Source organism: Heptranchias perlo, chromosome 11, assembly GCF_035084215.1.
Source record: "Heptranchias perlo isolate sHepPer1 chromosome 11, sHepPer1.hap1, whole genome shotgun sequence".
Lineage (NCBI taxonomy): Eukaryota > Metazoa > Chordata > Chondrichthyes > Hexanchiformes > Hexanchidae > Heptranchias > Heptranchias perlo.
In genome coordinates, this window is record NC_090335.1 from 14,660,675 (window position 1) to 14,685,914 (window position 25,240).

The following is a 25,240-nucleotide window of genomic DNA, read 5'->3' on the forward strand; positions in this document are numbered from 1 at the left end:
TTTGGTGAGGTGACAGAGAGGGTTGATGAGGGATATCCTCTCTGATGTGGTGTATATGGACTTTCAAAAGGCGTTTGTTAAAGTGCCGCATGGTAGGCTTGTCATCAAGATTGCGGCCCAAGGAATAAAGGGGGCAGTAGCAGCATAGGTACAGGTTGGCTAAGTAACAGGTAACAGAGAGCAGTGGTGAACGGTTATTTTTCGGACTGGAGGGAGATGTACAGTGGTGTTCCCCAGGGGTCAGTGCTGGCACACTGCTTTTCTTGATATATATTAATGACTTGGACTTGGGTGTACAGGGCACAATTTCAAAATTTGCAGATGACACAAAACTTGGAAGGGTAGTAAACAATGAGGAGGACAGTGACAGACTTCAAGAGGATATAGACAGGCTGGTGGCATGGGTGGACTCATGGCAGATGAAATTTAACGCAGAAAAATGCGAGGTGATGCATTTTGGTAGGAAGAACGAGGAGAGGCAATATAATCTAAAGGGCACAATTCTAAAAAAGGTAAAGGAACAGAGAGATCTGACGGTATACGTACACAAATCATTGAAGGTGGCAGGGAAAGTTGAGAAAGTGGTTAAAAAAGTATACGGGATCCTGGGCTTTATAAATAGAGGCATAGAGTACAAAAGGAAGTCATGATCAACCTTTATAAAACACTAGTTCGGCCACAACTGGAGTGTTGTGTCCAATTCTGGGCACCGCACTTTAGGATGGATGAAAAGGCCTTAGAAAGGGTGCAGAAAAGATTTACTAGAATGATTCCAGGGATGAGAGAGTTTAGTTACGTGAATAGACTGGCAAAGTTGGGGTTGTTCTCCTTGGAACAGAGAAGGTTGCGAGGAGATTTGATAGAGGTATTCAAAATCATGAAGGGTCTAGACAGAGTAGATAGAGAGAAACTGTTCCCAATGGCGCATGGGTCAAGAACCAGAGGACATAGATTTAAAGTGAATGACAAAAGAACTAAAGGTGACATGAGGAAAAACTTTTTTACACAGTGAGTGGTTAGGATCTGGAATGCACTGCCCGAGGGGGTGGTGGAGGCAGATTCAAACATGGCCTTCAAAAGAGAATTGGATAAGTGCTTGAAAGGAAAAACTAATGTGGGGAAATGTGAGATTATTCACTTTGGTAGGAAGAATAGAAAAACAGAATATTTTTTAAATGATGAGAAACTATTAAATGTTGGTGTTCAGAGAGACTTGGGTGTCCTCGTACAAGAAACACAAAAAGTTGCATGCAGGTACAGCAAGCGATTGGGAAGGCAAATGGCATGTTGGCCTTTACTGCAAGGGGTTGGAGTACAAGAGTAAGGAAGTCTTACTACAATTGTACAGGGCTTTGGTGAGACCTCACCTAGAGTACTGTGTACAGTTTTGGTCTCCTTATCTAAGGGAGGATATACTTGCCTTAGAGGGGGTGCAACGAAGGTTCACTAGATTGATTCCTGGGATGAGAGGGTTGTTCTATGAGGAGAGATTGAGTAGAATGGGCCTATATTCTCTGGAATTTAGAAGAATGAGAGGTGATCTCATTGAACCATACAAGATTCTGAGGGGGCTTGACAGGGTAGATGCTGAGAGGTTGTTTCCCCTGGCTGAAGAGTCTAGAACTAGGAGGCATAATCTCAGGATAAGGGATGGACCATTTAAGACTGAGATGAGGAGGAATTTCTTCACTTAGAGGGTTGTGAATATTTGGAATTCTCTAACCCAGAGGGCTGTGGATGCTGATTCATTGAGTATATTCAAGGCTGAGACAGATAAATTTTTGGACTCTAGGGGAATCAAGGGATATGGGGATCGGGCAGGAAAGTGGAGTTGAGGTTGAAGATCAGCCAGGATCTGATTGAATGGCGGAGCCAGCTCCAGGGGCCATATGGCCTACTCCTGCTCCTATTTCTTATGTTCCCCTTAAATGCATCTATGCTATTCGTCTCAACTACTCCTTGTGGTAGCAAGTTCCACATTCTAACCACTCTCTAGGTTAAGAAGTTTCTATTGGATTTACTAGTGACTATCTGACATTAATGGTCCCTAGTTTTGGACTCCCCCACAAGTTTTTTTTAATTCGTTCACGGGATGTGGGCGTCGCTGGCGAGGCCAGCATTTAGTGTCCATCCCTAATTGCCCTCGAGAAGGTGGTGGTGAGCCGCCTTCTTGAACCGCTGCAGTCCGTGTGGTGACGGTTCTCCCACAGTGCTGTTAGGAAGGGAGTTCCAGGATTTTGACCCAGCGACAATGAAGGAACGGCGATATATTTCCAAGTCGGGATGGTGTGTGACTTGGAGGGGAACGTGCAGGTGGTGTTGTTCCCATGTGCCTGCTGCTCTTGTCCTTCTAGGTGGTAGAGGTCGCGGGTTTGGGAGGTGCTGTCGAAGAAGCCTTGGCGAGTTGCTGCAGTGCATCCTGTGGATGGTACACGCTGCAGCCACAGTGCGCCGGTGGTGAAGGGATTGAATGTTTAGGGTGGTGGATGGGGTGCCAATCAAGCGGGCTGCTTTATCTTGGATGGTGTCGAACTTCTTGAGTGTTGTTGGAGCTGCACTCATCCAAGCAAGTGGAGAGTATTCCATCACACTCCTGACTTGTGCCTTGTAGATGGTGGAAAGGCTTTGGGGAGTCAGGAGGTGAGTCACTCGCCGCAGAATACCCAGCCTCTGACCTGCTCTCGTAGCCACAGTATTTATATGGCTGGTCCAGTTAAGTTTCTGGTCAATGGTGACCCCCAGGATGTTGATGGTGGGGGATTCGGCGATAGCAATGCCGTTGAATGTCAAGGGGAGGTGGTTAGACTCTCTCTTGTTGAAGATGGTCATTGCCTGGCACTTATCTGGCACGAATGTTACTTGCCACTTATGAGCCCAAGCCTGGATGTTGTCCAGGTCTTGCTGCATGCGGGCTCGGACTGCTTCATTATTTGAGGGGTTGCGAATGGAACTGAACACTGTGCAGTCATCAGCGAACATCCCCATTTCTGACCTTATGATGGAGGGAAGGTCATTGATGAAGCAGCTGAAGATGGTTGGGCCAAGGACACTGCCCTGTGGAAACAAGTGGAAACATCCTCCCTATATCTATCCTATCAAACCATTTCATAATCTTAAAGACCACTATCAGGTCACCCCTCAGCCTTCCTGTAGTTTACACAAACTTCAAAGCCATTACATAGGAACATGAGTAGGCCATTCAGTCCCTCGTGCCTGCTCCGCCATTTGATAAGATCATGGCGGATCTGTGATCCAACTCCATATACCTGCCTTTGGCCCATATCCCTTAATACCTTTGATTGCCAAAAAGCTATCTATCTCAGATTTAAATTTAGCAATTGAGCTAGTATCAATTGCCATTTGCGGAAGAGAGTTCCAAACTTCTACCACCCTTTGTGTGTAGAAATGTTTTCTAATCTCGCTCCTGAAAGGTCTGGCTCTAATTTTTAGACTGTGCCCCCCACTCCAAGAATCCCCAACCAGCGGAAATAGTTTCTCTCTATCCACCCTATCCGTTCCCCTTAATATCTTATAAACTTCGATCAGATCACCCCTTAACCTTCTAAACTCTAAAGAATACAACCCCAATGTGTGTAATCTCTCCTTGTAACTTAACCCTTGAAGTCCGGGTATCATTCTAGTAAACCTAGGCTGCACTCCCTCCAAGGCCAATATGTCCTTCCGAAGGTGCGGTGCCCAGAACTGCTCACAGTGCTCCAGGTGCGGTCTAACCAGGGTTTTGTATAGCTGCAGCATAACTTCTGCCCCCTTGTACTCTAGTCCTCTAGATATAAAGGCCAGCATTCCATTAGCCTTATTGATTATTTTCTGCACCTGTTCATGACACTTCAATAATCCATGTACCTGTACCCCTAGGTCCCTTTGGAAATCCACTGTTTTTAGCTTTTTACCATTTAGAAAGTACCCTGGTCTATCCTTTTTTGATCCAAAGTGGATGACCTCACATTTGTCTACATTGAATTCCAGTTGCCACAGTTTTGCCCATTCACCTAATCTATCAATATCGCTTTGTAATTTTATGTTTTCATCTACACTGCTTACAATGCCACCAATCTTTGTGTCATCGGCAAACTTAGATATGAGACTTTCTATGCCTTCATCAAAGTCGTTAATAAATATTGTGCATAATTGAGGCCCCAAGGCAGATCCCTGCGGGACTCCACTAGTCACATCCTGCCAATGTGAGTACCTACCCATTATCCCTACTCTCTGTCGCCTTTCGCTCAGCCAACTTCCTAACCAAGTCCGTACTTTTCCTACGATTCCATGGGCTTCCATCTTAGTTAACAGTCTCTTATGTGGGACCTTATCAAATGCCTTCTGGAAGTCCATATAAATAACATCTATTGACAGTCCCCTATCCACTACTTTAGTCACCTCTTCAAAAAATTCAATCAGGTTTGTCAGGCACGACCTACCTTTCACAAATCCATGCTGGCTCTCTCTGATTAACTGAAAATTCTCGAGGTGTTCAGTCACCCTATCCTTAATTATAGACTCCAGCATTTTCCCCACAACAGATGTTAGGCTAACTGGCCTATAATTCCCTGGTTTCCCTCTCCTTTCTTAAAAAGCGGAGTCACATGTGCAATTTTCCAATCCAGAGGGACAGTTCCTGAATTTAGAGAACTTTGAAAGATTATAGTTAGGGCATCTGCAATGTGCTCACCTACTTCCTTTAAAACCCTGGGATAGAAACCACCTGGTCCTGGGGATTTGTCACTCTTTAGTGCTATTATTTTCTTCATTACTGTTGCTTTACTTATGTTAATTTTATCGAGTCCCTATCCCCGATTCAATATTAGTTTTCTTGGGATTTCCGGCATGCTATCCTCTTTTTCGACTGTAAATACTGATACAAAGTAATTGTTCAACATGTCCGCCATTTCCCCATTGTCAATGACAAAATCCCCACTTTCAGTTTTTAAGGGGCCAACACTGCTCCTGACTACCCTCTTTTTCCTAATATAACTATAAAAGTTCTTCATATTGGTTTTGATATCCCTTGCAAGTTTCTTTTCATACTCTCTTTTTGTAGCTCTTACTATCTGTTTTGTGACCCTTTGTTGATCTTTGTATCTTTCCCATTCGCCAGGATCTGTGCCATTTTTTGCCTTTTTGTATGTCCTTTCCTTATGTCTTATACTGTCCCTTACCTCTTTAGTTGTCCATGGCTGTTTTTGTTGGCAAGTAGAGTTCTTGCCACTCAGGGGTATAAACCGATTCTGTACCACGTTAAATGTTTCTTTAAACATTTCCCACTGATCATCAGCCGTTTTACCCATTAACAGATTTGCCCAGTTTACTGTGGACAGTCTCTGTCTCATCCCATTGAAGTCGGCCTTACCCAAGTCTAGAATCTTAGCAGCTGACTCACTTTTTTCCCTTTCAAACACTACATTGAACTCGATCATGTTATGATCGCTATTGGATAGATGTTCACGCACAGTTAAGCCGTTAACTAAATCTGGTTCATTACTCATTACTAAATCTAGTATGGCTTTCCCCCTTGTTGCCTCCAGGACATACTGCTGTAGAAAACTATCCCAAACACACTCAAGAAATTCACTACCTTTCTGACAGTTGCTAGTCTGCTTTTCCCAATCTGTGTGAAGGTTAAAGTCCCCCATTAAGACCACTATGCCTTTCTTACACGCTTGTCTAATCTCTGCATTTATACAATCTAGCGCTTCAGAGCTGCTGCCAGGGGTCCTATACACAACTCCCACTATAGTCTTAGATCCTTTCCTATTTCTCAATTCAACCCATAAGGTCTCTGTTGGCTGCTTACCTCTCGTTATATCCCCCTTTATCATTGAAGTGATTTCATCTCTAATCACTAAGGTTACTCCTCCCCCTCTTCCATTGTCCCTGTCGCTCCTGTAGACCTTATAACACAGTATATTTAGTTCCCAATCCTGACCATCCTGCAGCCATGTCTCAATAATAGCAATCATGTCAAACCCTCCAATTTGAATTTGAACCTGTAGTTCATTTAATTTATTCCTTATACTCCGTGCATTTGTATATAGAACTCTTAGTTGGGCCACACACCCTAGCCTGACCTTCAGCTTTGATGCTGGGTTAATCGCCTTACACCTTCTAGTTTTCACTTTATCTGCAGTGTCTAAAGTACACTTTCTTTCTGCTGCTCTACGCTTTTCCCTTTCACTTCTTCTTGAACAACTGTTTGTACTATTTGTATTGTAAATTTCCCCGCGGTCCTCCCCTCTCTTGCTGCTCTCAACTTTACTCCCTTGTGACTCTCCTCTCAGGTTCCCATCCCCCTGCCACTCTAGTTTAAACCTTCCCCAACAGCACTAGCAAACACCCCCGCGAGGACATTGGTCCCGGTCCTGCTCAGGTGTAACCCGTCATGCTTGTACAGGTCCCACCTTCCCCAGAACCGGTCCCGATGTCCCAGGAATCTAAATCCCTCCCTCCTACACCATCCCTGCAGCCACGCATTCATCCGGTCTATTTTCCTGTTCCTATACTCACTAGCACGTGGCACTGGTAGTAATCCTGAGATCACTACCTTTGAAGTCCTGCTTTTTAATTTATCTCCTAACTCCTTAAATTCACCTTGCAGGACCTCATCCCTTTTTTTACCTATGTCGTTGGTACCGATATGGACCACGACTACTGGCTGTTCACCCTCCCCCTCCAGAATGTCCTGCAGCCGCTCCGCAACATCCTTGACCCTAGCACCAGGGAGGCAACATACCATCCTGGAGTTACGTTTGCGGCCACAGAAACGCCTATCTGATCCCCTTACAATTGAATCCCCTATCACTATAGCCCTGCCACTCTTCTTCCTCCCCTCCTGTGCAGCTGAGCCACCATGGTGCCCCGAACTTGGCTCTTGCTGCTTTCCCCTGATAAGCCATCTCCCCCAACAGTATCCAAAGCAGAATATCTGTTTGAGAGGGAGATGGCCCCAGGGGACTCCTGCTCTACCTGCCTAGTCCTTTTACTCTGGCGGTCACCCATTTCCTTTCTGCCTGCGTAATCTTTACCTGCGGTGTGACCACCTCACTGAACGTGCTATCCACGATAGTCTCAGCATCGCGGATGCTCCAGCTCCGAAATGCGGTTAGCCAGTAGCTGCAGCTGGACACACTTCCTGCACACATGGTCGCCAGGGACACTGGTAGTGTCCGTGACTTCCCACATAGTGCAGGAGGAGCATATCACGGGTGCGAGCTGTGCTGCTATGATTTGCCTTAGATTTACCCTGCGTTCACCTCTCAGACTCTCCTCCCGCTCTCAGTCTCTCCTTTTATACTGTGTTCACCTCTCGGACTCTCCTGCCTCACCAAACCTGCTGCTTTTTATTCCCTACTCTCAGTCTTCTGCTGCTCAGGTCCGCTGCCGCTCTGCGGAAAAAGTTAGGAAAAGCAAGGCAAAGCAACACCTCCTTCCCCCACTTCACCGAACTCCCACACCAACCAAACTCTCAGTTATCTCACTCGGTGCTCTGTTGCACTCAGTGCTGATTGTAGAAATACAGGGGCCTGTGAGTGCAATCAGCACTGAGTGCAACAGAGCACCGAGTGAGACAACTGAGAGTTTGGTTGGTGTGGGAGTGTAAGGGTTAATCTCTTTACAATCTAGTGTAAATTGCTATCAACAGTTTAAGTTCAATTTTAAAGTTTAAATTTTTAAGTTTCCGTCAGGCTTCAGCAGAGAGCTGCTGTAGTAAGTTAATTGGTTAGCTGGATTAAACTGGTCCCTGAAGGTGGAGCAGGCCTGACTCATCTGAGTCACAAACTGTAGAAATACAGGGGCCTGTGAGTGCAGTTTGTGACTCAGATGAGTCAGGCCTGCTCCACCTTCAGGGACCAGTTTAATCCAGCTAACCAATTAGCTTACTACAGCAGCTCTCTCTGCTGAAGCCTGACAGAAACTTAAAAAATTAAACTTTAAAATTGAACTTAAACAGTTGATAGCAATTTACACTAGACTGTAAAGAGATTAACCCTTACACTCCCACACTCACCAAACTCTCAGCTGTTCACTCTGGCATAAGTCTGCTTTCGCAGCATTGAAAACTACTGAACCAAACTTAAGCATCTAAAATCTAATGCCAACAAGGGATGGGCTGGTCAGGTCAAAGATTAAGCTTCTATTTTAAAAGGGGAAAGGTGCCAAAATATTCCTGAAGAGCTATGCTGGCTTTGGTGACTGTGCACAGTATACGGAGAATGAATGAACAAATAAGCACATGAAAGGTTCTACCTGTCCGAAAGAAAAAGTAAACACCACCTAGCCCAGCCCTGTGCACACATCCAGCACAAAGTGTGGACAGCACACACCGAAGCACACCACAGCTAGTCAGAACCATGTAGAACACCACAGGTTAAGCAGGAGTAGGTGGCCAAACAGGCCAATAGCAATACGGGGATTGCCAAACAGGATCAGAGAGGCAAGCTGACTGAACAGGCCGTCAGGTACGACAACATGGTCCCTGCCATGAAAGCGGTGACCAAGCAGGAGAGTTGTCCAACGAGGAGAGAAACCTGCTCTTGGCTGACTCAGAAATTGGAGGTATGGTGTTGAAATTTGCAGGTGATACCAAATTGGACAGCATAGCTAATAATGAGGCCAGCACCAAAATACAGGAAGAATTGATGCATTTAAGGGGAGGTTTCATGCATACATGAGGGAGAAGGGAATTGAGGGATATGGGGACAGGGTGGGAGGAGGCTCGTGTGGTGTATGAACACCAATATAGACCAGTTGCACCAAATGGCCTGTTCTTGCACTGCAGATCCTGTGAAATTCTTTGTAAATAAATAGTGCCTAAGTAATACTGAAGTTCATGCAGAACTACTCTTGTGCCACTAGGTGGCAAAGCTGAGACTTTTTCATACAACGTGCACTAGCTCTCCCAGTGCAAAAAAAACCTGGCATATCACTGCAACTGGCTAGCGATTGGCAGGCCACTGGGATGTTGAAGCTGAGGTTCAGGTACCTTGATAGATCAGGAGGCTCTCTGCAATACTCGCCAGCCAGCCTCCAGAATAATTGCGGCATGCTGCGTTCTCCATAACATTGCTCAACAAAGGGGACTAGAGGTGCAGGAGAAAGGCGGCCTGCGGGACTCATCATCTAATGAGGAAGAGGATGGTGAAGAGAACGCTGGAGGACACGACGCACGGCCTGAGGAGCATCTTGTGGCCCGAGATGCAAGGGAGGCTCTCATAGCATAGCGTTTCACATAGAGATCTCATATTCCTCCCATTCTTAAGTAGCCAGACCACCTTGCAACTAACTGACCTGCAACCCTCACTCCACTGGTTTACAATCCTCCAACTGGTCACCTTGAAAACATTGAACTGACTTCCACATCTATGACACAATGACAAGGAAGACAGAACTTGCCTTGAAAGCATAGGGCACATGAAAGTGACAAAATTAAGAACGTTTTAATGTGCACAAGAAAACAAATATTTCCAAACGAAGTAATGAAACACCCAAGTGTCAACACTAAGAGCTCTTTTTAACCGATGGCTTCCTAGGTCTACCACGTCTACAAGGTACAACTCCAGTAACTTGAGTGGCAGCTGTGCTGTGCTGTGCTTATTCCTGAGGCTCCCGAGATGCTCATAGCCGACGACCTTTTGAGTGCTGGAGTCCGTAAGGGTCCTGCTACAGACTGCTGCTCCTCAACTTCTGCCAGGGCAGCTAGATTTCAGGCACCATGTCGGGTATTGGTTGAGGAGGTGGCAAGGGACGAGACGTGCTGACATCCTGACAGAGGTCTGCACATACTTCACCCGTTCCGTCAACCTCCCCCGTTCCGTCAACCTCCCTCCCTTGGGACTGCGGCACATTAGTCCTGCTGGTCTGTGGGCGAGCAGACTGGAGGAGATGAGGGACGCCTTGGAAGCCCCAATCTACTCTGTCCACCAGCTTCTCTAAGGTGGAAATTACGTTGGAGCCCAGAATCTCTATTGCAGCCATTTGAGCCTCTATCAAGGCCACAAGGGCTGGTAGCACTGACTCCTGTTGTGAGGGCCTGGCTGCAGTGTCCCTGGTGGTGGCCGCATGCTCCAGGGTAGATTGCAAAGTTGATAACCCCTGCAAAAGGTGGTGGAAGTGGACTCCGCCATCCTCCCTGCCATAGTGGACAGACTGCCTAACAGGACAGCCACCACCTCACATATTTGTTCCAGTATTCTCCTTTTCATTGCTGGCCCCGGAGTTCTACATCTCTATCCTGCTGAGCAGAGCTTGGAGAGGACGACGCCCTCCAGTACATATTCTCCTCGGCTGTCCCTGCCACCACTACCTGCTCCTGCTCACTTGTGCTGTGAGGCTCACAAGGTGCCGGCACAGCGATCTGACCAACCCGCCCACTCGATGTGTCAGTCTCTGCGCTGATGCCTGCAACGCATGTAGCGTGTGACAGTGCGTCCTCAGGAGGAAGGAATTCCTCCGAGGAGTCTTCTTCCTCTATGGGCAGGGGCTCGTGCTCTTCATGTGAGAGCACTGGAGGAGAGGTGAAGATTTAGTAACGGTAGTTAGAAAATGTAAATGCGCACATGAAGCACATATTGGTTGATGTGTTGAAGTAGGCTTTCCACCAACTTCTCCAAGGTACAACAGGCATTGGGGCCTAGAGTCTGTATTGCAGCCGTTAGAGCCTCTATCAAAGCCGCAAAGGCTGGTAGCATTAACTCCTGCTGTGAGGGCCCGGTCAAACATGCTCTGGGGATCCGCCAATCTCGCCATCACCAATGCTCAGATTATTACTGGGCCCGCTTATTTCAAGGGCTTCCTCCACCGGGATCACTTCCACGATCTCTGGTGGTCCTCCGCTGGTCCTGGCCCTCTCCCTGGTTTTCTGTGTGCTCTTCCCCTGCAAAAGACAGTGGGACAGCTTTACGAGTGGCTAGCAAGGATGTGTGCTTCTTCTGTGTGTACTGCATAAGGTGAAAGGGAGAATTAGGCAAATGTAATAGGAGTGGGGATGTCATGCATTTGTGGAAAATGGCTACAGCGTGAATTGAGGAGGCTTGCAGAGAGTAGGTGCAGGTCAAGCTGCTCAGAGCAGATGAGGATGGCGTTAGTGGCAGCAATGAAAGGAGGAATCGGGAGTGAGCATGTGGAAGGAGTGAGGATGAGAGGTGGTGCAGTGCACTGTTGTGATTGATGGTGAGGAAAGCGATGCAGGGTTGAAGGTGTATGAGGGACAAGAGGGAGTGGAAGGAGGTGCATTGCAAGAGATAGCTAAAGAAGGACTTGTACTGACCTTTCTTGACCTAGGCAGGTCATTGAAATGTTTCCTGCACCGGGTACAGGTCTTTGGGGTGACACTCTGCTGCCGACTGCCTCAGCTACCTCAATGCAGGCCACCTTCATTGTGCCAGCAGGTTTCTTTTTCCCACTTATGGGGAACAACACAGCCCTCCTGGCTCTCACTGCACCTATCAAGGCCTCCAGGGAAGCATTGGAGAACCTGGGGCCCACGTTCCCTCTCTTTCCAGTCACAGTAATGACTTTTAACAATCCTTTTCACTCGAGGTAATGCTATCCCTGAGCATCCCTTGAAGAAGTGGACTGAAGCTTTAAATAGTGGCCAGGATTCAGATGGGGAATTGCATCATGTGGGTGAGTGGCATTTCCGCAGATGCACGAATCGGCCGAGAAACCCGGAAGCATTATTTAAATGAGGCCTGGCCTTCAAAATTGGACAGGCCTCCAGGTTGTGTGAAGTCGCCGCTCACTACCGCCCTCAGATGCTCCATTCCCATCTCCAAGTTAAAAGCGGGGCCATCATAGTATTTACAGGATAAATCCATTTATCCAATAGCAAGGCTACACATTTAGATAGGGGCCGGTTAGCACAATTATTAGTTTAGCATACATAACTTGACGAGTATAAGTAATAATGTTGTGTTAAAAAAAATCTATTACTACAGTATTAAAAAGCTCAGTACTACTCTCTCACCAGAGCCATGAGCCCCAATTTTAAACTAGTCCATCTGCTGAGAATAGGGTGGTTTTCGGTTGGATGCCCAATCAAGCAGGGTGTAAATCGGGTGTTGGACCCGAACACGCCCTGTTCTCGCAATGCGGGTCAGGTTATAGTAAGGTTCCAGTTAATCAAGGTCAACTATTGCTGTGAACAATTTGAAGCCATAAATTAAAAGCATCAGATGAGAAGCATACTTCATAACATTAAAACAAACTGGCTCGTGTGATCTATTCTGTTGCGTACTGATACACAAGATATGCCAAATGCTAATGCTGTACCACAGCAAATTCAAAACATGAGCTTATCCTGTCTGAGATGGTCAAATTCACAGACCATTCATTCCATGACTGCGGTCAATGCTGCTACAGTACCAGTTGGTATACAATGTGATTACAGAGAAGTGACCTAAAGATGGCCAATTTTTCTGTTCTCTCTCTCCTTCTCTTTCCAAGCACCCCAATGCCATAAAGCAGTTCAGTAAGCCTCAAGAACAGGCGAGTCTCCCTCATGAACAGTTGTAAGCATGCTCAAGTAATAGGCATCCTTACAAGTCAAACTAATGACACAATAGGTAGAAGGCAAACAACGTAATGCCTGCACTGCTAGGCTACGAGTTCAAGAGTTTTATACATTTCATTCTCACTTCAATATCAGTACAACTTCTTGGCATGGTATCTATAATGGTTTAGAAATCCTTTTTTTATTATTCATTCTTGGGACGTGAGCGTCACTGGCAAGGCTGGTATTTATTACCCATCCTAGTGGCCCTCAGTTTATTACAACTCACTGGGTACTCGCTGGGTTACTTCAGAGGGCAGTTAGAGTCAACCACATTGGTGTGGGACTGGAGTCACTTATAGACCAGGCTAGGTAAGGACAACAGGTTTCCTTCCCGAAAGGAAATTTGTGAACCAGTTGGGGTTTTGCAACAATCCTACAGCTCCATGGTCACTTTTACTGATAACGGCTTTTTATTCCAGATTTAAAAACATTTTTTTTAAAAACTAAATTCAATTTCTCAAACTGCCATGGTGGGATTTGAACTCATGGGGGCCGATTTTAAAATGTAATTGCGGGTGCGTTGGGGGCAGAGGGGGGCTGCGAAGATCAGGAAAATCCCAAGCGGGTTAGGAAGCTGGCTCCAACACGCCGACTTCCGGGGTTGCCACAGACGCACTTGTATGCACGCACACTTCACGAATCCAGAGGTCAAGATGGCAATTAAAGCCGGTGGGATGATACTTAAACCGCTTATCGATATCGTTGATCTTGTTTAAGTCGATAATTTTGTGGAGATTGAAGTAGGGGTGCGATTTTAATTCAACATCAGCGTGTTTCCTGGGAAACACTCCATGTTCAAGGAGACGTGTTTCAGGCAGCAGCCAGTTGGCCTGTTTGACAGGTGGGGATGAAAGGTAAGTTATTGCAGCAGGGCACTCAGGTTTTTTTTCATTCATGGGATGTGGGCGTCGCTGGCAAGGCCCATCCCTAACTGGCCTCGAGAAGGTGGTGGTGAGCCGCCTTCTTCAACTGCTGCAGTCCGTGTGGTGAAGGTTCTCCCACAGTGCTGTTAGGAAGGGAGTTCCAGGATTTTGACCCAGCGACGATGAAGGAACGGCGATATATTTCCAAGTCGGGATGGTGTGTGATTTGGAGGGGAACATGCAGGCGATGTTGTTCCCCTGTACCTGCTGCCCTTGTCCTTCTAGGTGGTAGAGGTCGCGGGTTTGGGAGGTACTGTCAAAGAAGCCTTGGCAAGTTGCTGCAGTGCATCCTGTGGATGGTACACACTGCAGCCACAGTTCGCCGGTGATGAAGGGAGTGAATGTTTAGGGTGATGGATGGGGTGCCAATCAAGCGGGCTGCTTTGTCCTGGATTATGTCAAGCTTCTTGATTGTTGTTGGAGCTGCACTCATCCAGGCAAGTGAAGAGTATTCCATCACACTCCTGACTTATGCCTTGTACATGGTGGAAAGGCTTTGGGGAGTCAGGAGGTAAGTCATTCACCGCAGAATATCCAGCCTCTGACCTGCTCTTGTAACCACAGTATTTATGTGGCTGGTCCAGTTAAGTTCCTGGTCAATGGTGACCCCCAGGGTGTTGATGGTGGAGGATTTGGCGATGGTAATGCCGTTGAATGTCAAGGGGAGGTGGTTAGACACTCTCTTGATGGAGATGGTCATTGCCTGGCATTTGTCTGGCACGAATGTTACTTGCCACTTATCAGCCCAAGCCTGGACTTCCCCATTTCTGACCTTATGATGGAGGGAAGGTCATTGATGAAGCAGCTGAAGATGGTTGGGCCAAAGACACTGCCCTGAGGAACTCCTACAGCAGTGTCCTAGGGCTGAGATGATTGGCCTCCAACAACCACCACCATCTTCCTTTGTGCTAGGTATGACTCAAGCCACTGGAGAGTTTTCCTCGATTCCCATTGACTTCAATTTTACTAGGGCTCCTTGGTGCCACACTCGGTCAAATGCTGCCTTGATTTCAAAGGCAGTCACTCTCACCTCACCTCCGGAATTCAGCTCTTTTGTCCATGTTTGAACCAAGGCTGTAATGAGATCTGGAGCAGAGTGGTCCTGGCTGACCCAAATCGAGCATCGATGAGTAGTTTATTGGTGACTAAGTGCCGCCTGATAGCACTGTCGCCGACACCTTCCATCACTTTGCCGATGATTGAGAGTGGACTGATGGGGCGGTAATTGGCCGGATTGGATTTGTCCTGCTTTTTGTGGACAGGACATACCTGGGCAATTTTCCACATTGTCGGGTAGATACCAGTATTGAGCTGTACTGGAACAGTTTGGCTAGAGGCGCGGCTAGTTCTGGAGCACAATACTTCAGCACTACAGCCGGGATGCTGTTGGGGTCCACAGCCTTTGTTGTATCCAGTGCACTCAGCCATTTCTTGATATCACATGGAGTGAATCGAATTGGCTGAAGACTGGCTTCTGTGATGGTGGGGATATCGGGAGGAGGCAGAGATGGATCATCCACTTGGCACTTGTGGCTAAAGATGGTTGCAAACGCTTCAGCCTTGTCTTTCGCACTCATGTGCTGGACTCTGCTATCATTGAGGATGGGGATGTTCATGGAGCCTCCTCCTCCCATTAGTTGTTTAATTGTCCACCACCATTCATGACTGGATGTGGCAGGACTGCAGAGCTTTGATCTAATGCGTTATCTGTGGAATCGCTTAGCTCTGTCTATAGCATGTTGCTTCCGCTGTTTAGCATGCATGTAGTCCTCTGTTGTAGCTTCACCAGGTTGGCACCTCATTTTTAGGTACGCCTGGTGCTGCTCCTGGCATGCTCTTCGATACTCCTCATTGAACCAGGGTTGATTCCCTGGCTTGTTGGTAATGGTAGAGTGAGGAATATGCCGGGCCATGAGGTTACAGATTGTGCTGGAATATAATTCTGCTGCTGCTGATGGCCCACAGCGCCTCATGGATGCCCAGTTTTGAGCTGCTAGATCTGTTCTGAATCCATCCCATTTAGCACGGTGATAATGCCACACAACACGTTGGACGGTGTCCTCGGTGCGAAGACGGGACTTTGTCTCCACAAGGACTGTGCGATGGCCACTCCTACCAATACTGTCATGGACAGATGCATCTGCGACAGGTAGATTGGTGAGGATGAGGACAAGTAGGTTTTTCCCTTGTGTTGGTTTGCTCACCACCTGCCGCAGGCCCAGTCTGGCAGCTATGTCCTTCAGGACTCGGCCAGCTCGGTCAGTCGTGGTGCTACAGACCCACTCTTCATGATGGACATTGAAGTCCCCTACCCAGAGTACATTCTGTGCCCTTGCTACCCTCAGTGCTTCCTCCAAGTGGTGCTCAACATGGAGGAGGACTGATTCATCAGCTGAGGGAAGGCTGTAGGTGGTAATCAGCAGAAGGTTTCCTTGCCCATGTTTGACCTGATGCCATGAGATTTCTTGGGGTCCGGAGTCAATGTTGAGGACTCCCAGAGCCACTCACTCCTGACTGTATATCACTGTACCGCCAGCTATGGTGGGTGTCCTGCCAGTGGGACAGGACATACCCAGGGACGTTGGCTGAAAGGTATGATTCTGAGAGTATGGCTATGTCAGGCTCTTGCTTGACTAGTTTGTGGGACAGCTCTACCAATTTTGGCACAAGTCCCCAGAGGTTAGTGAAGAGGACTTTTGCAGGGTCGACTGGGCTTGGTTTGCCTTTGTCGTGTCAGTGCCTAGTGGTCTGATGCTGGGTGGTCCGTCCTGTTTAATTCTTATTATGACTTTTTGTAGCGAGATTGTACAACTGAGTGGCTTGCTAGGCCATTTCAGAGGGCAATTAAGAATCAACAGCATTGCTGTGGGTCTGGAGTCACATATAGGCCAGACCAGGCATTAGCCGTGGCGGGATTTGAACTCATGACTCTGGATTATTAGTCCAGGCCTCTGGATTACTAGTCCAGTAACATAACCACTATGTTACTGCACCCAGCGTCTCAGGCAAACTCTTGGCTGGGAGATCTTTGTGTTTACACTGAAAATTCTTGGTTAACACTCAGAATTCTTCTGTTTACGCATATTTACCAACTATTTGGGCCCCCTCAAACTGACACCATCAGAACGGGGGGCACGATGGTTGCATTCACCACTATATCCGAGGGCGAGCAATATCACCATCCTCGCCAGGCACAGCGGGCACTTCCGCCACTTGGAGCTCTACAACACAGTGCTGCGCCACAGGAACCTGCACAAGAGCACAGAGCGGTACAACGTTGCAAGAGGCACTACCCTCGCCAGAGGGTCTACAGACCAAAGCTCAGCTTCCTGGACCTCCCTGAGGAGCAGTGCCTATGAAGGATCAGAGTGGTGGTGGCATACATCTGCAGCCTCCTTCATGCCAAGCTGCTCCCGGCTGGGCCTGACAGCATCTCATTACCCATCGCTGTTAAGGTCACCACTGCCCTCAACTCCTTCGTCTCCGGATCATTCCAGGGTGCCACCGGTGACATCGCCGGGGTCTCTCAGGTTTGCACACAAGAGCATAAGGCAGGTCACCAATGGCTTGTTTCGCAGGACCTCGCAATAAGTCAACTTCCTCATGGACGACCTCAGGAGAGGGCAGTGGGATTCCACGCTGTGGCTGGCTTCTCACGGGTACAGGGTGCAATCGATTGCACCTATATAGCAATCTGAGCACCTCCACACGAGCCAGGACTGTTCATAAACAGAAAGGGGTATCACTACATCAACGCTCAGCTAGCTTGTGACCACTGCAAAAGATTCCTTCACATGAGCACTGGATTCCCTGGAAGCTGCCACGATGCCTTCATTCTGAGGGAATCCAACATCCTGGGCCTCTTCCACGCACTGAACACCCTTAAGGGCTGGCGCCTCGGGGACAAGGGATTCCCCCGGCACATGTGGCTCGTGACACCTCTGAGGAACCCCATCAGCGAGCAACAGCGTCAATACAACGACAGCCACATTGCCACCAGGTCTACAATTGAGCATGCTATCGGGCCGCTCAAGATGCGATTTATGAGCCTTGATTGTTCTGGGGGAGCGCTTCAATATGCACCAGAGTGGGGCGCATTACAGTAGTCTGTTGTGTCCTGCACCACATGGCACTATAGATAGGGGTGCTGCTTGAGAAGGCTCCATCCACATCTGCCATCCACATTGAGGGGGAAGAGGAGGAGGAGGTGGAGGAGGACGAGCCCATGGGCAGAGCAGCGGCTCACCTGGCTGCTCGTGAGGCCAGGGAGTCACTCATATGTGAACGGTTCTTCTAACATCAGAAAGTGTGAAGAGTCCAGTCCTCAGACTACCTGGAACGAGCACCGCCAACACCAGCACCCCCGCCTCCCCCACTGCACAAAACAATCCTACAACTACACATACATCCACTGTAAAGTGACACAATGGGTGGCATCAAGTCTCGCTGTTCATGATGAAGCTCATGAAAGGGCGCTATGACAAAAGGCGCTCAAGAATGGGCAAGACGCGACAGTAGTGGTGAGAATGCTAACATTTAATATGATTTTAACAGAAACCAAATATAAATGAAAAACATGACAGTCTGTCAGACACCCTTGTGCATACCCTTCGTGATCACAAATCCATAGCCCTTCACTTCCTACTACTTCCACGTGGTGCATCCCCTGTGGCTGCAGCAGAGGTAGTGGCAGGTTTCTCATGTTCATGCCCTGACTGCTTAGATGCTTTGGGCCTACGCCCTCTGGGTTTTGGAGCCCATGAAGGCCCTTCCGAAGACTGTTCCACCTGCACCTGTGCAGGGGCTGACTTGGCCACTTGGAGAGGAGGCAGCACTGCGGTTACTGGTTGAGAGGAGGGCATCGGGTGAGACGTGGAAGCGCTTTAAGTGGCATCCCCACTTCCATGTCCCCTTTCACCATCATCCCTCTCCCAGGCCAGGCCAACAGCACTCCTACCAACCTGCTGGACAACAGTTTGGAGGACGTGTGTGATGTCTTGGAAGGTCACTTCTAAAGTATCTGTCAGCCTGTTTAACGCAGCAGAATGTTGTTCACCCTGAGTCCGAATGGCTGTTGTCAGGGCCTGAATGGACTCATTTGTGAGTCCTGCTTGAAACTCAACGAAGGCTAACCTTCTCTCCATCGTATACATTCTTGCACTTACCTGCGACACTGTCTCAGACAGTTGCGCACGTCCCTCTGACAGTATCTCAGAGATTCCCTCCCATACCTGTACCACCATTCCACTCATGCAGGAGTTGGATTCCTCCATCCTCTGCGCTATTGTGGAGAGTGCACGTAGCACCTGTTCCAGTTCCTCGCAAATGTGCTGCTGTCCCTCCATCATTCTCCTTTTAAAGGATGGCCCCCGGGGATCAGCATCTGCGTCCAGCTGAGCAGAGCCTGGAGAGGAGTGCACCCACCGACGCAGACTCTCCACAGCTGCCCCTGCCACCGCCACCAGTGTCTGCTCGTGCTCATTTGTGTGTGGTGACTCACCAGGTGCCAACCCAACTGACTGACTATTAGGACCCACTGAGGTGTGAGTATCTGCGCTGGTGGATGGCTCACTAAGAAGTGACGGTGCGCCCTCAGAGCCGGCAGATCCTCTGAGGAATCGTCCTCTGCCGTCACTGCAGTCGTTGAATGGCCTGTAAGAGAACAGAAGGCAATATTAAGCATCATCACCGATGTGTCATGTTGCAATGAGCATACTGAGGTGTTCAACATGCCAAGCATTGTTAACATCAATTCATGTTGTGTGTGATGAATGTTAAAGTTGTATCACCAGACGTTTGCGGGGTGCCAGTCTGGGTGTCCCCGACGGACAGGCACTCGAGGGTGCGGCTGATCTCCAGGGCCGCCTCCTCTGCCTCTGTGAGGACCACTACTTGTGTAGTGGCCCCCCCCTCCACTCCTCGCCCTCTCACATGCATTTTGCCCTCTCTTCTCACAGAGAAGGGGAGAAAGTACAGGCATGTGAGTGAGTGAGGGTGAAGTGGCCAGCCGCTGAATGCATTGGTTTGGGTGAGGCTGACCATGAAAGAGATGCATCAGAGGGTGAGTATGAGGCAGAGCCATCACATTGGATGAGGATTGGGGTGAGTAGCAGTGGTAGGGTCACAAATGGAGAGGTGAGGAAGTGCAGGTAAGTTGAGGATGAGTCTTAAGTGGGTGTGAGGAGTGATGGGATGGAGTAATTTTGGCAGAGCAGAATGAGTTGGGTGGGGGTTGCGGTGATGTAGAAGACGGAATACAGGAAAATGAGATAAAATCACTTCAATGATAAAGGGGGATATAACGAGAGGTAAGCAGCCAACAGAGACCTTATGGGTTGAATTGAGAAATAGGAAAGGATCTAAGACTATAGTGGGAGTTGTGTATAGGACCCCTGGCAGCAGCTCTGAAGTGCTAGATTGTATAAATGCAGAGGTTAGACAAGCGTGTAACAAAGGCATAGCGGTCTTAATGGGGGACTTTAACCTTCACATAGATTGGGAAAAGCAGACTAGCAACTGCCAGAAAGGTAGAGAATTTCTTGAGTATGTCCTAGAGGCAACAAGGGGGAAAGCCATACTAGATTTAGTAATGAATAATGAACCAGATTTAGTTAACAGCTTAACTGTGCGTGAACATCTATCCAATAGCGATCATAACATGATCGAGTTCAATGTAGTGTTTGAAAGGGAAAAAAGTGAGTCAGCTGCTAGGATTCTAGACTTGGGTAAGGCCGACTTCAATGGGATGAGACAGAGACTGTCCACAGTAAACTGGGCAAATCTGTTAATGGGTAAAACGACTGATGATCAGTGGGAAATGTTTAAAGAAACATTTAACGTGATACAGAATCGGTTTATACCCGAGGGGCAAGAGCTCTACTTGCCAAAAAAAAACAGCCATGGACAACTAAAGAGGTAAGGGACAGTATAAGACATAAGGAAAGGGCATACAAAAAGGCAAAAAATGGCACAGATCCTGGCAAATGGGAAAGATACAAAGATCAACAAAGGGTCACAAAACAGATAGTAAGAGCTACAAAGAGAGAGTATGAAAAGAAACTTGCGAGGGATATCAAAACCAATACGAAGAGCTTTTATAGTTATATTAGGAAAAAGAGGGTGGTCAGGAGCAGTGTTGGCCCCTTAAAAACTGAAAGTGGGGATATTGTCATTGACAATGGGGAAATGGTGGACATGTTGAATAATTACTTTGAATCAATATTTATAGTAGAAAAAGAGGGTAGCATGCCGGAGATCCCAAGAAAACTAATATTGAATCGGGGACAGGGACTCGATAAAATTAACATAAGTAAAGCAACAGTAATGAAGAAAATAATAGCACTAAAGAGTGACAAATCCCCAGGACCAGATGGTTTCCATCCCAGGGTTTTAAAGGAAGTAGGTGAGCACATTGAAAGATTATAGTTAGGGCATCTGCAAAGTTCTCTAGATTTAGGAACTGTCCCTCTAGATTGGAAAATTGCACGTCATTCTGCTTTTTAAGAAAGGAGAGAGAGGGAAACCAGGGAATTATAGACCAGTTAGCCTAACATCTGTTGTGGGGAAAATGCTGGAGTCTATAATTAAGGATAGGGTGACTGAACACCTCGAGAATTTTCAGTTAATCAGAGAGAGCCAGCATGGATTTGTGAAAGGTCGGTCGTGCCTGACAAACCTGATTGAATTTTTTGAAGAGGTGACTAAAGAAGTGGACAGGAGACTGTCAATAGATGTTATTTATATGGACTTCCAGAAGGCATTTGATAAGGTCCCACATAAGAGACTGTTAGATAAGATAGAAGCCCATGGAATCAAGGGAAAAGTACGGACTTGGTTAGGAAGTTGGCTGAGCGAAAGGCGACAGAGAGTAGGGATAATGGGAAGGTACTCACATTGGCAGGATGTGACTGGTGGAGTCCCGCAGGGATCTGTCTTGGGGCCTCAATTATTCACAATATTTATTAACGACTTAGATGAAGGCATAGAAAGTCTCATATCTAAGTTTGCCGATGACACAAAGATTGGTGGCATTGTAAGCAGTGTAGATGAAAACATAAAATTACAAAGGGATATTGATAGATTAGGTGAATGGGCAAAACTGTGGCAAATGGAATTCAATGTAGACAAATGTGAGGTCATCCACTTTGGATCAAAAAAGGATAGAACAGGGTACTTTCTAAATGGTAAAAAGCTAAAAACAGTGGATGTCCAAAAGGGACTTAGGGGTTCAGGTACATAGATCATTGAAGTGTCATGAACAGGTGCAGAAAATAATCAATAAGGCTAATGGAATCCTGACCTTTATATCCAGAGGACTAGAGTACAAGGGGGCAGAAGTTATGCTGCAGCTATACAAAACCCTGGTTAGACCGCACCTGGAGTACTGTGAGCAGTTCTGGGCACCGCACCTTCGGAAGGACATATTGGCCTTGGAGGGAGTGCAGTATAGGTTTACTAGAATGATACCCAGACTTCAAGGGTTAAGTTACGAGGAAAGATTATACAAATTGGGGTTGTATTCTCTAGAGTTTAGAAGGTTAAGGGTTGATCTGATCGAAGTTTACAAGATATTAAGGAGAACAGATAGGGTGGAGAGAGAGAAACTATTTCCGCTGGTTGGGGATTCTAGGAGTCGGGGACACAGTCTAAAAATTCGAGCCAGACCTTTCAGGAGGGAGATTAGAAAACATTTCTACACAAAGGGTGGTAGAAGTTTGAAACTCTCTTCCGCAAACGGCAATTGATACAAGCTCAATTGCTAAATTTAAATCTGAGATAGATAGCTTTTTGGCAACCAAAGGTATTAAGGGATTTGGGCCAAAGTCAGGTATATGGAGTTAGATCACAGATCAGCCATGATCTTATCAAATGGCGGAGCAGGCACGAGGGGCTGAATGGCCTACTCCTGTTCCTAAGTTCCTATAAAATCAATAAGTGTACTCACTTTTGCTGATCTAGTTAGGTCATTAAACCCTTCCTGCACTGGATCCAGGTGCGGAAGATGTTGCTGCTGCTGGTGACCTCCTCTGCCAATTCAAGCCTGGCCTTCTTGGTAGCAGAGGCAGGGCACTTCCTTCCGTCCGCAGGGTAAAACGCTTCCCTCCTCCTCCTCACCCCGGCCAGTAGCTGCTGCAGTGAGGCATCACTAAATCTTGGAGCAGCCTTGTCCCTGTGCTGCTCCATTGTGTTTTTTGGTGTTTGCTGCAGCAAAAGCCTTTGGAGCAATGGTCCTTTAAATAGGCTGTCAGCTGGAGCGGCTCGGTCATGCGGGTGCACAGTCTGCCCACAGCGCAGCTTTTGGACAGCAAACCCAGAAGCCACGTTAAGGGCCACCAATTAACTTGCAATCGCGTGGGAAACGGTCAGATTTTATTAGTCAGGTTACCCGCGCGCCCATTGACCCCCCCCCGCCCCCCCCCCCCCCCACCCAATCCCACTGCTGCCATCCCGCCACCCTTTCAAAATCAAGCCCATGTTCTCTGGATTATTAGGCCATAACCACTATGCTACCATACCCTAAATACATTGCATCAGATTCTGACAAATATTTACTATGACATTGCAGATATATCGTACAGTGTTTGAAATAGTGACTTGTAACAACCAATTTTCATTAATCAAAACTCCCAGTCCTCTTACATATTCAATGGAAAATAAATAGTTAAATAAAAATCATCTCACCTACAGACAGGAGGCGCCACGTAACTGCTGGAGAGGCAAAGCAGGCAAACACATCGTCCGTGCAAGAGAAGTGAGTGAGGTGTGGGAGGATGACCGACTGCCCCCGGCATTGGCCCCACATGTACACTTGACCACCCTGGGTCTTAGCAGCTGAGGTGTGCGTGGAATGGCAGGCTGCAATCTCCACAATCCTAGGGAGCAAGAAAAATGCGACAGAAATACAGTACAGTATATATTTCAGGGGAAAGCAAACTAGAAACCTATGCAAATTCCTTGGGTTCAAAGCACTGCCCGTGAAGTTCCCATGCTGGGAGTTTGGAAGAACAGTAACAGTTACTTACATGTGCTACACATCGAGAAGGTTTATTGATACATTTGTATTTTATTGACTTTGCGCTAAGTTTTCAATGAACGATTTTATGGCTCATACAATGAAGCACTTCCACCAAAATAAAAAGAAAATGGGAACACGTGAAATTGGGACTAACTATTCCTCTAAAGGAAATTCTTTTGACTTTGACTTTCCGATATTTGAAAGCACCTGAAGCAGAAGTGTCTCAGCCTGATAGTGTATTTTATTTCCGCCACGCACCAAGTAATTGATCACTGCAAATGGCACGCCCGCAATGTTCTTGGGTCTGGTTACTGAAAGACAGGAATGTTTTGTATAGTTTGCCACTCCAAAAGGTATTTTGCTGGAGATTTTTTTTAAAAGCATCGGATTTCAAAACCCATTCTCAACTCTCACTATGTAAAACACCAAAGAAAACCTTGCCAGCCAGGCTCTTTCTATTGTGATAACAATTAAACTCTTTAATACAATAAAAAAATCAGATGCATCGTTGTGCTTTGCCAAGTGATTTAACTTCCCAGTCAATCATTTTCTTGATACATGACACAAGTTGACAGATGTATTCTAGCAATACAATGATCAAAATTATGAGAAGTTTTGATGAAGTAAATTGAAAAAAAATCTATTTCCAATGGTCGCTTAGTCAGTAACTAGAGTGCACCAATGTATTTGGACACTAAGGGAATCAAGGGATATGGGGATAGGGCGGGAAAGTGGAGATGAGGTCGAAGATCAGCCATGATCTTATTGAATGGCAGAGCAGGCTCAAGGGATTGTATGGACTACTCCTGCTCCTATTTCTTATGTTCTTAAGTTAATCACTAGGAGGGGTTAGGAGAAGTGTATTTATTTTTTTTAAAGTACAGAAGGTGCAGAATGCTGAACAGAAACAGTGGTGGATGCAGAATCTATAATGGCTTTTAAAAGGGAAGCGGATAAATATTTGAAAAAGAAAAAAAAATGGATATGGGGAAAAGGACTGAGTAATTAATTTCTTCAGAGAGTCAGCACAGGCATAATGGGCCAATCGGCCTCCTTCTTTGCTGTAAAGTTCTATGATTCTCCGCCTAGACACAAATACTGAGGGGCACTGCTAACATGCCATTTAGTGACAAAAATTTGAGCTGCAAGTACAACAATACATTATCTATGTTACGGTGATCATCAGCTGTCATCAGATACAATCCATCTGCAAAGACCATCTAAAGTCATTCCCATGAGTCATTGCAACAAAAAGAGTACATTACAAATAAAAATAAAAATCAAGTTTGGTGCCACATCTAATTTAAAGAGTAGTTATTAATGTTCACTAAGTGATGTCTGAGATTTCACCACAACCATTACCTTTCCCTGTCCACAGTGATCTGTACCGGACAAGATTGGTTACTTTTAACGCCACTGCCCAGCTGGCCATATGCGTTAGCTCCCCATGAATAGAACAAACCCTCATCTGTTAGTGCAAGAGTGTGAGCGTAGCCGCAGGCAATCTGCAAGTAAAGTTACAAGTAGCAAACATCAGCATCAGGCACCTCCAAGCTGAAACAAAGACCAGAAATTCTCACCACAGCTCAAGTAAACTAGCATTAAATAACACTTACTCAATGTACCCCAGATCATTGATACAAACATCAATATACTCATTCTTACACTAGACCACAAAGTGCAGATTTTATTTCAAGGTAAGCGATGCTAGGGTGCAGTTATACCCAGAGCTCC

At 46.9% G+C, this 25,240-nt stretch overlaps 1 protein-coding gene across 2 annotated transcripts in view; it reads right to left on the minus strand.

The window, feature by feature from the left end:
• Window positions 1-25,240, minus strand: part of LOC137327119 (RCC1 and BTB domain-containing protein 2-like) — a 61,034-nt gene that overhangs the window by 7,664 nt on the left and 28,130 nt on the right. For both annotated transcript variants that reach the window (XM_067992586.1, XM_067992585.1), the window contains exons 7-8: window positions 24,869-25,011; window positions 23,173-23,363 (exon numbers count right to left, since the gene is read on the minus strand). In XM_067992586.1, coding sequence (XP_067848687.1) covers window positions 23,173-23,363; window positions 24,869-25,011 — 334 coding nt within the window. The remainder of the gene's footprint in view (window positions 1-23,172; window positions 23,364-24,868; window positions 25,012-25,240) is intronic.